The sequence below is a fragment of the Myotis daubentonii genome, chromosome 11 (genome assembly GCF_963259705.1).
Source record: "Myotis daubentonii chromosome 11, mMyoDau2.1, whole genome shotgun sequence".
NCBI lineage: Eukaryota > Metazoa > Chordata > Mammalia > Chiroptera > Vespertilionidae > Myotis > Myotis daubentonii.
Window position 1 is genome coordinate 80,872,674 of NC_081850.1, and position 15,615 is coordinate 80,888,288.

The window sequence follows — 15,615 nt, forward strand, 5'->3', positions numbered from 1 at the left end:
CTGTAGGCTGGGTCACCTATAGGCTCGGTCACCAGTAGGCTGGGTGACCTATAGGCTCGGTCACCTGTAGGCTGGGTCACCTATAGGCTCGGTCACCTGTAGGCTGGGTCACCTATAGGCGACCCGCTCCCAGGGCGGGAGAGGAGTGGACAGGGCCCTTGCCGCCCATCATCCTCAGGCTGCGCCGCTCTCACAGGGTCCCGGGGACAATTCAGTGCCACCTGCCCACTCCCCGGTCAGGCTGCTGCTGCCCCAGTCCACTCCCAGTCCTGCCTCTGCAGGGCAGTCAACTCCTCCCGTCCTCTCCCCTCCCCTCCCCTCTGCCCACCCTGGACCCCAGGGAGTCCCTAACCCTCCGGAACCCGCAGCCCATTGCATGCAAGTGAGTTCCTGCCCGGCCACCCCTGCCGTCCTGGGGGTCCCTCAGGGGGGTCCCCTGGGCAGAGCTGGGGGACCAGAGGGGGCTCCTGGGCTTTCTCTCAGGACACACGCAGGCAGCCCTGGCCGGTGTTGCTCAGTGGATAGAGTGCCAGCCTGCGGACTGAAGGGTCCCAGGTACAATCCCGGTCAAGGGCACATGGGCGGGTTGCGGGCTGGATCCCAGGGCGGGTGTGATTCTCTCTCATTGCGGTGTTTCTAGCTCTCTCTCCTTCCTTTCGTCTCCAAAGTCAATAAAAATACATCTTTAATAAAAATAATAAAGACACACGCAGGCCCTCCCCACACAGCCCTCCCCACCCGGGGCATCTGGTCCCACTGAGGGGAAGGGGGGCACTGCAGAGGGGGGGCTGAGGGCGTGGTGGGGGGAACCATCCCCTGGGGCTGGGGAAGAACTGGCCCACATGGGAGGGAACTAGAGCAGAGGCGGGGCTCAGGCAGCAATAAAAGCTTGGAGCGTCTTGGCAGCGGAAATTGGGATGCCACCAACCAGAGCAGCCGCTGCCATGGGGCCCGTTGTCCTGGCCCTCGTCCTCCTGGGCACTGCAGCCGCCACGGAGGACAACTGTCCAGGTGAGCCAGGCGCCAGGCAGGCCGGCCTGACCAAGGTCCCAGAGCCGAGAGCCTCCACACAGACCACTGCCTGCCCCCTGCCGGGTCCTTCCAGAATATTCTCCTTCAGACTGAGGCTTAACCACCCTCTGCAGGTGCACCTGCCCCGGGGTCCTCCCACCAGGGGCACCCCCTTGCCCCAGCCGGGGCCAGTGCAAGGTCGCACCCAGCGCAGGGGGCCTTAAGCCTCAAGGGACAGGCGGGCCCCACTGGGTCCCTGAGATGGCACCGAAAGAGGGCAAGGGTCCCAGGGTCCCCACGGGCTTCAACCCCCTTCCCTGGCCCAGGCGCTCTCCAGTTGGCTCCACCCCTCCTTCCGGAATCTCTGGCTGTGGGAGGGGCTGGGACAGGGGAGGGTTTCGGGGTCCCCACACCCTCCCTAGATGCCATGTATTTGTGACGGACGCACTTGAAATCCGAGAGGCAGGTCCATCTCTGGCTCCAGGTCTGCGGGGGCTGCTGTGTGTTGTCGGATCACAGGGACCCCCACCCTCCGCACCCTCCAGCCTGGGATTGCCAGGCCACGTGCCCGGGGAATGGGGGTGACATGAGGCACTGCCCCCACCAACCGCTGTCGCACAGATGCGGGGGCTGCACTCACTGGACAGGCCGAAGTGGGGGAGCTCTTCCTAAGGTCTCACACATTCACACCAGCAACTCTGACCCCCCAAAGCCTCCCTCTGCTCTCACTCTGCAGCCGGGCACAGAGCCCAGAGGGGCTGAGTGACTCCCCGAGGACACACAGCCTGAGGAGCGGGCTTCCCCGGAGGCAGGTGGACCCCGAGGCCGGGGCCATCACCTGGGGGAGGACCGACCACAGGCTCAGCAGAGGCGGCACTGCCTCCCTTCCAGGCTGGCCCTCCAGCTGAGGCAGGCGGCCCCGGCACAGCCATCTGCCAGGCCGGGTCCCCACGGTGGCAGGTCCTTTAGGGTGGAGGGGGGACAGCGGCCCAGGTCCTCACCCTGACGGGTGCCCGCGCTTCTCTGCAGAAGTGAAGTTGCTGGGGCTGGAGGAGGACAAGCTCACCATCCTCCGGGGCTGCCCGGGTCTGCCTGGGGCCCAGGGGCCCAAGGGAGAGGCAGGCGCCGACGGCAAGAAAGGTGAGTGCCTAGGTGAGGGGGGACTGGGCCTCATTCCCGCCCAGGGAGACCCGACAAGGCAGGGCCCCCAGCAGGTCTCAGGAGGGTCCTGGGGTTTGGTCCACTGGGGTGTGGGTCCCGGTGGGAGGGAGCTGGTCTCGGGTCACCCACGGAGCCTCTGGGCCTGTGTGGGCGGCCAGCACGGCTCCTGGTGATGACGCACCTGCTGCGGGGGGACCCGGCTAGACTGTCCTCCCTCTCCTCCCTGGTCCCAGCTGATCCCGGGGGACCTGTGTCCAGGGGCGTCCACAGCGGGCCCGGCAGTCACAGCCAATGGAAACGCCCAGGTTCCCTGGATGAGGGCAGAGCTGATCTCAGGCCTGGTCCGCTGCGAAGGCCCCTGGTCACAGGTCCTGGCCTCTGACTGGACAGCGGGGACTGAGAGGGCTGGGGTCCCTGTCCCCTCCCTCTGGTTACCGAAGGTCAAACCTGGGGCGCTAATTGCCAGGATCCTGAACATTGCTCACTGACATGTTTGAATTTGCAGGAGAACCAGGCCCATCTGGAGTCCCTAGGAATGCGGGACCCCCCGGGCCCAAAAGTAACAGAGCAAGAAGCATGGAGAGCCCGGACAGGACCCCCCACCCCCGGGGGCAGGGAGAGAGGAGGGGCACATCCCGGTGTTGCATGGAAAAATTCCTAACCATAACCTAATGGTAACCATAAACCTATCCTTATCCCAAACATTAACATTAGTCTATCCTTATCCCTACCTCTAACCCTAACCCTAACCCTATCCTTATCCATAACCCTAACCCTAACCCTAACGCTAACCCTAACCCTGTCCTTATCCAAAACCCTAACCCTAACCCTAACCCTAACGCTAACGCTAACCCTAACCCTAACCCTGTCCTTATCCAAAACCCTAACCCTAACCCTAACCCTAACTCTATCCTTATCCTTAAGCCTAACACTAACCCTAACCTTATTCCTAAACCTAAACTTAACACTATCCTTATCCCAAACCCTATCCCTAACCCTTACCCTAATCCTAACCCTATCCTTATCCCTAAACCCAAAGTCTATCCTTATCAATAACTCTAATCCTATTCTAATCCCTAATCCTAACCCAAATGCTATCCTTATCTCTGTCACTAACCATAACCCTAACCCTAACACTAACACTAACCCCAACACTATCCTTATCCCTAACACTAAGCCTAACCCTAACCCTAATCCTATTCATACCCCTAACCCTAACCCTATCCTTATCCTTTTCCCTAACCTTATTCATATTCCCTAACGCCTGTGGTCTGCAAACTGCGGCTCAAGAGCCACATGCGGCTCTTTGGCCCCTTGAGTGCGGCTCTTCCTAAGCCTTAGGAGCACCCTAATTAAGTTAATAACAATGTACCTACGAAGAGAGAGTGAGTGGAAGAGAGAGGGAAAGACAGAGAGAAATATCGATGTGAGAGAAACACATCGATACACAGCCCCTACCAGAGGAGAAGCCTGCAACCGAGGAAGGGCTTCAGCCAGAAGACTAGGAAAATACCATCAAGGCCAAGGCCCTTTCTTTTCCCCCAGAAGGTTTGTCTCTTCCCATCTCAATGGCGTGAAGATGATGCCTGCTTCCCTTACCAACATCTTTTTAGGTGCCTGAAGCAGGGTGGATGAAAAGTGGAAAAGAGATTGCAAACTCTGAGAATTTCTTCACAGGAAGGAAATAAACATTCTATCAAGATTTCGATACCCCTGCCTCAAGAAACACAGACAATCAAGCAAAATGTAGCTTTACAAAAATTCAAATCGATGCCTTGGGGAGAAGTAGCTCACACTAACAGATGCTCAGTCATTTTAGTGATCTTCCAGAACATTGGGATTTAACAGCAGTGTATTACCTTCACAACAACAAAAATGACGGGGCCACAGGTTTAGGCATTAAAACAAAATTATTCCTACTGCCTTAACCATAATATGACAGTTGTGAAGAACTCAGCAAGACTAAATAAGAAATGTGTTCTAATGAGTGTAGCTGTTGTGTTTAATAAGATTGACACGGGGAGAGAACCAAGATGGCGGCATAGGTTAACGCCGGAGTTTGCTGCTTTGAACAACTACTTCAAAAGTGAAACCAAAAAACGGAAGGGACATCACCCAGAACCACAGGAACGCTGGCTGAGTGGAAGTCCTACAACTAGGAGGAAAGAGAAACGCATACGGACACTCAGAGGAGGCGCAGTGCTGAAGTCAAATTCTGAGGTGCGGAGTGCGTGGAGCGGGCTGGCGGCGGAGGGCACGGTTGTTGTTTTCAATCGGGAGGGAGTCGCAGACTCTGAGCACCAGATCCGGGCGAGTCTTTAGGGACCCAGACTCAAACGGGAGAAGCGGGACTGTCTGGCTTCGGTCAGAGCGAGTGCAGCTTTCTCTCCCAGCTTTGCAGCGGGTGCTGGGACTCAGAGAGGCAGAGCCCCTGGGGACAGGACTGAGAGCCGCCATAACTGCTCTCTCCGGCCCACCCTGTTGATCCTGTGCGACCCGCCCCGCCCAAGCCCTGCACAGAGGCCTTTGCCGGATAGCCTCAGGCAAAGGCTAGATTAGCACCTCCCTAGAGGACAGAAGTTCTCTCACTGCTGACACAGCTGATTCTCATAGCCACTTGGCCTGGAGGTCAAACCCTCCCTGGAATTAGCTACAACAATCAAGATTTAACTATAAGACTTCGAACAAAGACCACTAGGGGGTGCACCAAGGAAGCATAACAAAATGCGGAGACAAAGAAACAGGACAAAATTGTCAATGGAAGATATAGAGTTCAGAACCACATTTTTAAGGTCTCTCAAGAACTGTTTAGAAGCCCTCGATAAACTTAATGAGATCTACACGAAAACTAATAAGACCCTCGATCTTATATTGGGGAACCAACTAGAAATTAAGCATACACGGACTGAAATAACGAATATTATACAGACGCCCGACAGCAGACCAGAGGAGCGCAAGAATCAAGTCAATGATTTGAAATGCGAGGAAGCAAAAAACATCCAACCGGAAAAGCAAAATGAAAAAAGAATCCAAAAATGCGAGGATAGTGTAAGGAGCCTCTGGGACAGCTGCAAGCGTACCAACATCAGAATTATAGGGGTGCCAGAAGATGAGAGAGAGCAAGATATTGAAAACCTATTTGAAGAAATATTGACAGAAAACTTCCCCCACCTGGTGAAAGAAATGGACTTACAGGTCCAAGAAGCGCGGAGAACCCCAAACAAAAGGAATCCAAAGAGGACCACACCAAGACACATCATCATTAAAATGCCAAGAGCAAAAGATAAAGAGAGAATCTTAAAAACAGCAAGAGAAAGAAACTCAGTTACCTACAAGGGAATACCCATACGACTGTCAGCTGATTTCTCAACAGAAACTTTGCAGGCCAGAAGGGAGTGGCAAGAAATATTCAAAGTGATGAATACCAAGAACCTACAACCAAGATTACTTTATCCAGCAAAGCTATCATTCAGAATTGAAGGTCAGATAAAGAGCTTCACAGATAAGGAAAAGCTAAAGGAGTTCACCACCACCAAACCAGGATTATATGAAATGCTGAAAGGTATCCTTTAAGAAGAGGAAGAGGAAGAAAAAGGTAAAGATACAAATTATGAACAACAAATATGCATCTATCAACAAGTGAATCTAAGAATCAAGTGAATAAATAATCTGATGAACAGAAAAAAAAAAAAAAAAAAAAAAACAATGTACCTACCAATATAGTTTAAGTTTAAAAATTTGGGTCTCAAAAAAAATTTAAATCGCTGTACTGTTGATATTTGGCTCTGTTGATGAATGAGTTTGCCGACCAGTTAACCCTCACTCTCACCTTGTCCCTAACGCTAACCCTGATCCTAACCCTGCCCCCAACAGGGTGCTCCCTCACCCAGGGCCTGGTCTGGGTCTGTATCCAGAGCACCCGGGGGCCCAGGGAGGATCCAGACCCCAGCCCAGCACTGACCCGGCACAGTAGAGAGACCCGGCTCCCTTGCCCCATGACCTGTCCCCGCCCTGGGCTCTCTCAGCCCCAGGAGGGGGGGACAGCGAGTCCTCTGGCTGACGGGGTCTGGCATGAGCCTGTCCTGTCCTCGAGCCTGTGCTGACCCTCCTCTCTCTGCAGGAGACCGAGGGGAGAAGGGCGAGCGGGGAGAGAAAGGTGAGGCCCTCCCGCCCTCCCAGGGGTGGCTTCCGGGTCCCTGAATACAAGGGGGTGCCCAGGGTGTGGGGCAGGGGCTGGGTGGAGAGCAGGCCCTTCCCTCTACGGGAGGGTGTGGAGGGCAGGATGGGGACCACACTCCTCCCAGAGCCCGTGCAGCCCATCCCTCCCCTCCCGGCCTCGGACCCCTGAGCAGGGCCAGCCTGTCCTCCCGGGACTCTGCCTGGGGCTCCAGGAAGTTGGGCAACGATTAAAACACAACATCGGCCAGAGGCTGTGAGCCAAGCTGCGGTCGCAGACGATGAGCAGATGTGGAACATGTGCCCTGAACTACCCATGACACGCGTGTGGCCCTCACACATGTACACGCTCCAAGTGCTGGTGCACAGTCGATGACACAGACACCTTCTCCACGTTCCCCGCACAAAGTTCAGGAAGTCAGAGAAGGGCCCGGACGTGCACTCCCTGGTGACCCCTCTCTGGACCCGAGACAGTCACCCTCCCCCAGGCTCACCCCACTGTGGTCCGAGGTGCAGACGCCCCTTCGCTGCCCTCCCCACCGAGCAGCCCGCTCTCCCCGTGTCCCCGAGGCTGCCCTGGGCCCAGGAGGCAGCTGAGGCTCAGACTCCGCCTCCCGGGAGCACAGCCAGGGCCTCCCCAGGGGGCAGGCTGGGGCCTGGCTGAGGGACCAGCCTCCTATGGAAGCATCTAGAAAGGGCCTCCATCTCCTCCTGGGGCGGAGGGACCAGGACTTGGCCGTCCCGCCTCTCACGGGTGTTTCCTCTCCCCCAGGAGCATCGTGGGAAGCTGAGCGATGTGACACAGGTGGGCGACCAGCCCGGGACCGGCGCCCAGTTTGGCCCGAGGTCATGGGTGTGCCCGGCCCTCCCTGCAGGGAGCATTGGACCTGGGGTCCCCCATGCAGCCCATCAGCCTGCAGGCCCAGAGGCCCCGCCCCCTGCCTAACCCTGGCCAATCACATGGGACAGCACTCAGCCCCGCCCCCTGCCTCACCTCTGGCCAATCACATGGGACAGCACTCAGCCCCGCCCTCCTCTCCTGCCTTAGGGACCCCAATGACTGTCCTACTCCCTTGCCCCCTAAATATTAGAACCACAATGGCCGGTGCCCCGGGACCAAGGTGGGGGCACCCTGGGAGGAGGGTCCGGCACACGGGGCCTGTCCGTCACAGCTGGTGGCCCTGGTGGGGTCTCTGTCCAGCCCTGGAGCCTCCTGCCCACGCAGACCCCACTGTCCCGCCCTCCCTCCCGCCTGGGGGCCTCCACGTGCCACTTCCCTCCCCAGGACCTCGGAGCTGCAGGGAGATGCTCACCAGGGGCCACCCCCTGAGCGGCTGGCACACCATCTACCTGCCCGACTGCCGGCCGCTGACCGTGCTGTGCGACATGGACACGGACGGCGGGGGCTGGACTGTGAGTGCCGGCGGCGGGAGGGCGGTGCGGTGCTGGGGGGGCGGCTGCCGGGCCCGGGCCTTGCAGACCAGGCTCCACCCCGAGGACCCGCGCTCCGGGGCCCTTGTCACTGTCCAGGCCCCTGTGTCCGGGGCTGCCCCTTCCCAGGGGACGGAGAGAACCCGAAGGGGTGGGTGAACCCGGCCATGGGCCCGGCCCGAGGGAGCCCGGTGCCTCCAGGTGTGGGCTCCGGGCCGTGGCCTCCCCGCTCCCAGCTGCCACGTCCTCCTCGGTCCCACGTGGGCACCGTCTGCCCGCCCAGGGTCTGGGCTGTGGGCGGGGCCGTGCTGGGCGGCAGCGCCGTCTCCCTCCCCCAGGTGATCCAGCGCAGGGTGGACGGCTCCGTGGACTTCTACCGGGACTGGGCCGCCTACAAGCAGGGCTTCGGCAGCCAGCTGGGCGAGTTCTGGCTGGGCAACGACCACATCCACGCCCTGACCGCCCAGGGTAGGGCCCGGGCCGCGGCCTGGGGGGTGGGGGTGGGGGTAACCCTCCGGCCCCGACCTCCGACCTGGGCCACCTGGACGGAGCCCGCTCCTGTGCCCCCACACGTGCCGCCTCTGAGGACAGGAAGGTCCCAGCGGGAGGGGGGCGTCAGGGCCAGAAGAAGTGGGTTTGGGGGGCAGACGTCCTCTGGTCACAGGCCCCTGGCATCTCACAATCCAACCCGGGGGACATGGAGGCCCTCATTGGGGTCAGGCCCTGCGCCCAGCCCTGCCCTCGCCGCCCACCGTGCCCCGTCCCTGAACACACAGGAGAGATGGCCGCTTCCTGCGGGCTGTGGTGACCTCCCCCCGGGAACGCCGAAGGCCCCTTCTCTCTGGGGCTGGAGGGAGGGCTGGGGTTTGGCTCAGGACCGTGGGAAGCACGTGTCCCCAACCCTCTGCGACCAGGACTTTCTGGGAGACCTCGAGGGTCGACCTGGGTGCCCAGTGCAGGTCCCCTGAGCGTCACCCACATCCTGGCAGCTCAGGGTCCCTGCTCCCGGGACTGAGGCCCTGCCCCCCGCAGGCACCTACGAGCTCTGTGTGGACCTGGTGGACTTCCAGGGCACCCGCCACTTTGCTAAGTACCAGTCGATCAGGGTGGGGAGCGAAGCCGAGAAGTACCAGCTGGTCCTGGGCGCCTTTAGTGGGGGCACTGCCGGTGAGTGTCAGCTGTACGGTGAGGGGTGGGAGTCAGGGGTAGGCAGTGGGTGGGCAGTGGGTGGTGGGCAGTGGGGTGTGGGCAGTTGCGGGTGGGCAGTGGGGAGTGGTCAGTGGGGTGTTGGCAGTGGGGGTGGGCAGGTGGGAGGACGGCAGTAGGAGGTAGGAAGTGGGGTTTGGCAGTGGGGTTGGGCAGTGGGAATGGGCAGTGGGGGAGTGGGCACTAGAGGTGGGCAGTGGGGCTGGGCAGTGGAGAGGGTCTCGGTGGGGTCCTGGCTCTGTGTCCCTGGGCCTGGGCGGGGCCTTGGCCTCACCACGTTCCTCCATCACACGTTGGGATAACACACGTCCACCTGGATGCGCCCATGACGATTTCAGGACACACGGGCTATAAAGTGCAGGACCTGAGCGTCTCCCTCATGACCGCCAGCATTGGAGCAGGTGGACACCACGCCTGGGTATCACCGCTCATGGCACACGTCCCTCCCGTGGGGCCCGAGGGACCTGGACGTCTCGGGCAGTGGCCTCCAATCTACGGGGTACAGTGCCTGTTCGGTGGCAGCACAGAACAGAGGGGGGATACCGAGGCCAGGGATCCGCCGACCGAGCGTTCTCTGGCATGCGTGGCACCGTCGGACTTCGCAGCGCACTACGTGCAGCTGGACTGCTCTGGCCGGACCTATTGCTGTCACCTAGGTACTGAGTGTAAGCGGCCCCCCTTCTCCTGGCAGGTGGCTCCCTGACTAAACACAACAGCTCCCTGTTCTCCACCAAAGACCAGGACAACGACGGGTACTCCGGCAACTGTGGCCAGAGTTACCAGGGCGCCTGGTGGTACGTCAGCTGCCACGAGTCCCACCTGAATGGGCACTACCTCGAGGGCTCCCACAGTAGCTCTTCGAATGGCATCATCTGGTATACAGGGAAGGGGAACACCTATAGCTACAAGGTGGCCGAGATGAAGGTGCGGCCCGTGTAGGGCAGTCGGTGGCCTGGAGCATCTCCAAGCAGGTTCTGCGCCCCCAGCACAGGCACAGGAGGTCCTCACATTAAGTCGGAGTTTCCCTCGGCCCCGAGTCGGCCCCTCAGGGACCTTCAGCTTTGAGACCCCGACCGACTCCACCTTCCTATCCCGCCTGCCAGGGTGAGGGTGACCTAGACCTTGCGCACTGCACGCATCCTCAATAAAGCTTCACCTCGCTCCGCAGGCACACGATGCCAGTCTATAAATATTTCTCTTTTCTGCAAACAGCACAGCTAGAGTTCGGACAAGTGTCCTGAGTATGGGCGATGGGGGATTGGGAAAATGAAAGAGACAAATCCAAATACAGTAAGGAAAGCTGGGACAGGGTGGGTCAGCTGCCCTCTGATGGAGAGACAGGGACCAGAGCAGATACTGCATGTTTATTTTATACAGTAAGTTACCAGGAAGTTTTACTAAAGTTCAAGGTAAAGAAAATATGTGCATTCTTGTGGCTTCTTTGTAATCGTCACTTCTGGGTGGGCCTGGATAATCGTGTTTGTCCTGGTGCCTGGCTGGAACTCAGGTGCCTGGCGCCGGAGCTAAAGGTCAGACTGACAACACACCTGCCTCTGGCAAGGTATGTTTCCAGGGCACGGCTCTGCCAGGCACCACTGCATTCAGATGACAATCAGCTCAAGGACTTCTCTCAGGCGCTCTCTACAACTCCGCCTTCTTTATATTTTAAATGTGGCTTGGACATCTCGTTGGAGCCTTCGGACTTGAGATCTCAGGAGCTTGCTGCTGACTAAAAGAAAGCAAGATAAAATTAGTGGTACATAAAGGAATCCTATTAGGTGCCAGGTGGTGTGTTTTAACATTTTTCATGGATTAAGTCCTTTTAAATCATCCAGCAATTCTTTTGCCAGTTTCACTGGAGATATACTTTCATCATGACTATTCAGAATGGCTTGCACATGTTTGTGTAGCCGTACGAGGTCTATACTGATATTAATATGATGCCATATTCCCTGTAGGTGAATCTTGATTTTACTCCAGTCCCATAGAGAACTGTCATAGCAGGCTGAAGTCACACAAATCTATGTGAAAGCAGCATGGCATTGCAGCTGCTGTCTCATCTTCACACTTTCTAATTGATTGCTGAGTCCTATCACTACAGCTTCCAGAGCATTTAGCTTTGTTTCTAGCCTTTTGTCTATATCTTGTTGATCATGACATGTAGCCGAGGTGTTCTGAGCCAATTCATGGACAAACCTTGCATTCTGGAGGCTTTGGGTCAATGGAAGAGAAGCAGTGATAGCAGATGCGATGACAGTAACGAGGGTAACCAGACCAGAACTTATAAGCCCACAGCACGCTGTTCCTGGGAGAGCTGATTGTGCAGTTTCTGCAGTGCCTGGAGGCGTGCACATGATACCATTTCCCTGTTATGTTGGTAGGAGGCATAATAAATGAAGGCTGCATTGAAATTAATATATCTTCATCCAGGTGATGCCTGGAAACACAGCTGGTGAGGTTACAGTGATGGCACTGGACAGCATAATGGGAGTCCAATCTGGTGATGTTCACCTTTCCAGTCACCAATACACATGGAGGCTGGACACAGGCTGGTAAGCCATGGCAAGGGCTCGATGAACATGCTCCTTTAATATCAGCTTAGAAAGAGCCAGTGAATTAAGAAAGTCAAGGCAGCGGCTGAATGCCACAGACCTTTCTGTAAACCTCCTGTTTCCACGGTCATGGTTTCATTCGGGTCACGGCATAGGCCCGGGCTGTGGGCTTGGTCCCAGTGTGGGGTGTCAGGAGGCAGCTGATCATCAGTGATGTTCTCTCATCAGTGATGTTTCACACTCTCTCCCCCTTCCTTCCTCTATGAAATCAATTAAAATATCTTATTTAATGAAAAGGTAATATGCAAATTGACCGTCAAGCCCTGGTGTCACAAGATGGCCAGCCCACTTCATCACAAAATGACCACCACCACATAATCACACAATGGCCGGCAGGTGAGGGCAGTTGGGGGGGGACCAGATCTGTAGTGGAGGGCAGTTAGGGGTTATCAGGCCGGCAGGGGAGCAGTTATGTGTCAATCAGGTTGGCAGGAGAGTGTTTAGGGGCAATCTGGCAACCAGGCAGGTGAGTGGCTAAGAGCCAGCAGTCTCAGAATGTGAGAGGGATGTCTGACTGCCGGGTTAGGCCCGATTCCACAGGGCCTAATCCATCAGTCTGATATCCCCTGAGGAGTCCCAGATTGAAGAGGGTGCAGGCACCGGACTCTGGTATTAAATAACTTTTTTTAAAAAGAGTGAGAAACACTCGGAGGGGCAATCGCACAGGCAGGCTCAGAGACGGCAGCCTTGAGTTGCATCCCTTCACTGAAAGGTGGTGGGCGCTAATGGGCAGGCTCTCCCAGATGGGGTGAGTGTGGTCCCCTCCACGGGGTTGGCCATGGCTGCCATGGGATTCCGCCTCCAGGAGGCCAAGTGTCCTGGCTGTGAGGCGACACCCACTCCTCTCCGTCCTGGTCAGCTTCCCCGCAGGGACAGACGGGGCATCGGGCAGGTTGGGAGGGTCTCCCTCTCGGGCGTGTGTGGGGATGAGCGTGTGTGGCCGTGCGAGGACCTCGCTGCCCTTGGGGACTTTCTCAGACTCATTATCAAACGAGGAACCACTGGCCAGAGAGGCCCCGGCGGGCAGCTGGGACGAGGTGGAGACTCCGCGAGGGACACACACAGAGGAAGAAGCCCTTTAGCATCAGTACTACTTGTTGCTGTGGAACAAGTTACCCTGTAGTGCCGGGGTCCAGCCCCAGCGGGTCCAGGGGTCCCCAAAGGTGTAGACGGAGTCGGCGCAGAAGGAAGGACACGGAGACAGTGTTCAGTTGGTCAGCAGCCTAGCCAGGATCTCCAGCCAAGTTCTGGTCTCAATCTCCAGAGAGGTTCTGCTTCGGATCTCCAGCCAGGTTCTGTGGCCATGTTCCCTCGCTAGGTTCTCCAGGCAGGTCCAGTCACCAGGTTCTAGTCAGGCTCTCCTGCCAATCTCTGCAGTCAGGTTCAGTCCAGGATCCCCTGCCATGCTCTCTCGCCAGGCTCCGCCTCCAGGCTCCGAGGCCAGTCCCTGTCCAGGATCCTCCGGCATGCTCTCGCCAGCGAAGTTCTTCTGTCCCTAGAGAACGTTCTGTGTAGGTTCTGTGCCTAGGCTCTGTCTCTCTTGGTCCTGCCTTCCAAGCCCTGTCTCCTTAGTTCTGTGTTCTGAGTTCTCTCTCTCTGGTTACATCTGTATTTATACCAGTTGATTCAATCCTATCAATCTCTATTACAAAGGTTAGGGCGTTTCTTATCTCCATTCCAGGGAGTAAAGATTATGTAGCTTAAGCATGATTGTTTGTAGTGATTAACTACCCGCCTGGCACTTAGTTAAGGACTTTCATCCCCTCCCTGACTTCAGGGAAAAATTCCTACCTGGGGAAACAACCTTTCTCCGAGAGGTGACCTTGGTTAAAACACAGCGGCAAGAAGGTGATCAAACATATTAAGAACCGTATGCCATATATGCCAGGTCCCTTGAAACAGCAAGGATGGACCGGCTCCCGGCACTGTAGGTGTGCGTGGCCCCGAGAGCTTGTCATTCTAGAAAGTTCCCAGGTGTCCTGCTCAGCTGGGAACAGGCAGGCCTGTGGCCGGGCCAGCGCTGGGGCTGCCTCCTGCCTCCTGGCTGCCACGTGGCTCCAGACAGGCCCCCCCTCCCTGGGGCTCCTGGGGCCGATCCCACCGTAAACACGCTCCCTCCTGAGACCCGGGAGCCCTTCACAGGGCAGAGCTTCAGCTGTGAGAGGCGCAGGTGGTGTTTCCCCTTTTCCCAGCAACGCGCTTTTGGAAGCCAACTCGACCACTCGCTGTAGAGTGGGATTGGGCACAGACAGAGGAGCGCGAGGGGAAGAGGGCTCGAAGGCCCCGCTTGGGGGGAGGCCGTGTGTGGGGCAGACTCGCCTCTTCCCTCACCGCCCCAAAGGAGAGAAGCGGGAGTCGGGCTCCAGGGCTGACAGGAGAGCACGTCCCATCCAGGGACTCGCAGGAGGGCAGGCGGGCACAGAAAGTACCCAGGATGCACGGAGCGACCCTGGGAAGCGCCCTCGCAGGGTCTCAGCTGATGTCCGGATGCTCAGCAGCACGCTTTACGTCCCGGGCCCTGGCGTCACGGGGCTGAGGTCGGGGCCGCCCCAGGGAAGCGGGAGGAAGGGAGGGAGGCTCCTGACCACCGGCCACAGCACGCCGGGTGGATGGGAATGCAGCTGACCCTCAGGGGAGGGGCTGTCACCAGCCCGAGGAGGTGCGGGCCTGGAGCCCCCACATGGGCCTGTGCAGGCTCTGACCTGGGAAGGCACAGTTTCAATCTGTGAACCTTTGATCGTTCGCTCTGCTCTTATGTCCAGGCTCCGAGAGGGTCACCTGGTGTCACCTCAGGTGTCATTTGATCCGTTTATTACAGCCTTAACGTCCAAGGGCCCCTGACCCCTTCCCCGCGCTTTCAGGTCTGACCCAGGACCTGACTCTGACCAGTGACCCTGACTCTGACCAGTGACCCTGACTCTGACCCGTGACCTACTCTGACCAGTGACCCTGACTCTGACCACTGAGCAACAGGGGCCAGGGCCCAAAGACCATCTTAACAAATGGACTCAGGCAGAGGTGTTTTGTAGGAGGAGGCGGCGGGGGGGGGGGGGGGAGAACAAAGGGCTGGAGGGAGGGGTTGAGAGTTCTCCGCTGAGGGGACTGTCCGCAAACCCCGTCTGTTCAGATCACGGTCGAAGGTCAGCAAACGCCTGGCAGCCGGGATGTCCGGGGACGGAGGCTGCTTCCTATGAACCGTCTCTAGAATTCTTAAGAAAACAGGCTGATGTACGCAATCACATGCTACTCACAGATCATCCTTCACAGGAGAAATGATAAGGGAATGGGGGCGGGTGACTAGCTGACGTAGATTCCTTGGCGCTAGAATATGATCCTGGGAACGTCTGTCTCCGGCCGGCCTGCCTCGGGGAGCCAGGGGGTGAGGCAGGTCCATGTGCAGGCAGGTCACGGCACCAGCCGTGTTCCGAGGCTCCATCACCTCCCTCGCCCGGGAGGCCTGCTTCCCCTCCCCCAGAGCAGGGCCCTCGTCCTGAGTTCTGATCCCCCGGAGGTCCCCCTCCCCTGAGGCTGTCCCGGGTGTGCAGGAGGAAGGCAGGTCAATGACCTTATTCATCTCCCCCTGTCCATCTAGCCTGTGCCCACCTGCCCACTCCCCAGTCAGGCTGCTGCAGCTCCAGTCCAGCTCCCTGTCCTGCCTCTGCAGGGCGGTCAACTCCTCCCCTCCCCTTCCCTCCCCTCTGACCACCCTGGACCCCAGGGAGTCCCTAACCCTCTGGAGACCCGCAGCCCATTGCATGCAAGTGAGTTCCTGCCCGGCCACCCCTGCCGTCCTGGGGGTCCCTCAGGGGGGTCCCCTGGGCAGAGCTGGGGGACGAGAGGGGGCTCCTGGGCTTTCTCTCAGGAGAAACGCAGGCAGCCCTGGCCGGTGTTGCTCAGTAGATAGAGTGCCAGCCTGCGGATGGAAGGGTCCCAGGTTCCATCCCGGTCAAGGGCACATGCGCGGGTTGCCGGCTGGATCCCAGGGCGGGTGTGATTCTCTCTCATTGCGGTGTTTCTA

General features: G+C 58.2%; 1 protein-coding gene across 2 annotated transcripts; it reads left to right on the forward strand.

Annotated features, from left to right (window-relative positions):
- The first annotated feature begins 899 nt into the window (after positions 1-899).
- On the forward strand, positions 900-10,028 carry LOC132212559 (ficolin-2-like). Of its 2 annotated transcripts, XM_059658489.1 has the most exons (9): positions 900-1,011; positions 2,041-2,151; positions 2,678-2,731; positions 6,293-6,328; positions 7,121-7,153; positions 7,634-7,761; positions 8,118-8,247; positions 8,812-8,946; positions 9,677-10,027. In XM_059658489.1, exons 1-9 carry the CDS (start codon positions 918-920, stop codon positions 9,922-9,924), a joined length of 969 nt encoding a protein of 322 aa, XP_059514472.1. In that variant the 5' UTR covers positions 900-917; the 3' UTR covers positions 9,925-10,027. The 2 variants fall into 2 exon arrangements, with proteins under 2 accessions (XP_059514472.1, XP_059514473.1); XM_059658490.1 differs by lacking the exon at positions 2,678-2,731 and having other exon boundaries at positions 9,677-10,028.
- The last annotated feature ends 5,587 nt before the right edge of the window (positions 10,029-15,615 follow it).

Bases quoted from the DNA above. Each gene is read 5' to 3' on its own strand.
- LOC132212559 (XM_059658489.1), top strand. From the start codon at position 918: ATGCCACCAACCAGAGCAGCCGCTGCCATGGGGCCCGTTGTCCTGGCC. The intron at 1,012-2,040 runs GTGAGCCAGGCG...GCTTCTCTGCAG, and splicing joins CACGGAGGACAACTGTCCAG to AAGTGAAGTTGCTGGGGCTG. The intron at 7,762-8,117 runs GTGAGTGCCGGC...TCCCTCCCCCAG, and splicing joins CGGACGGCGGGGGCTGGACT to GTGATCCAGCGCAGGGTGGA.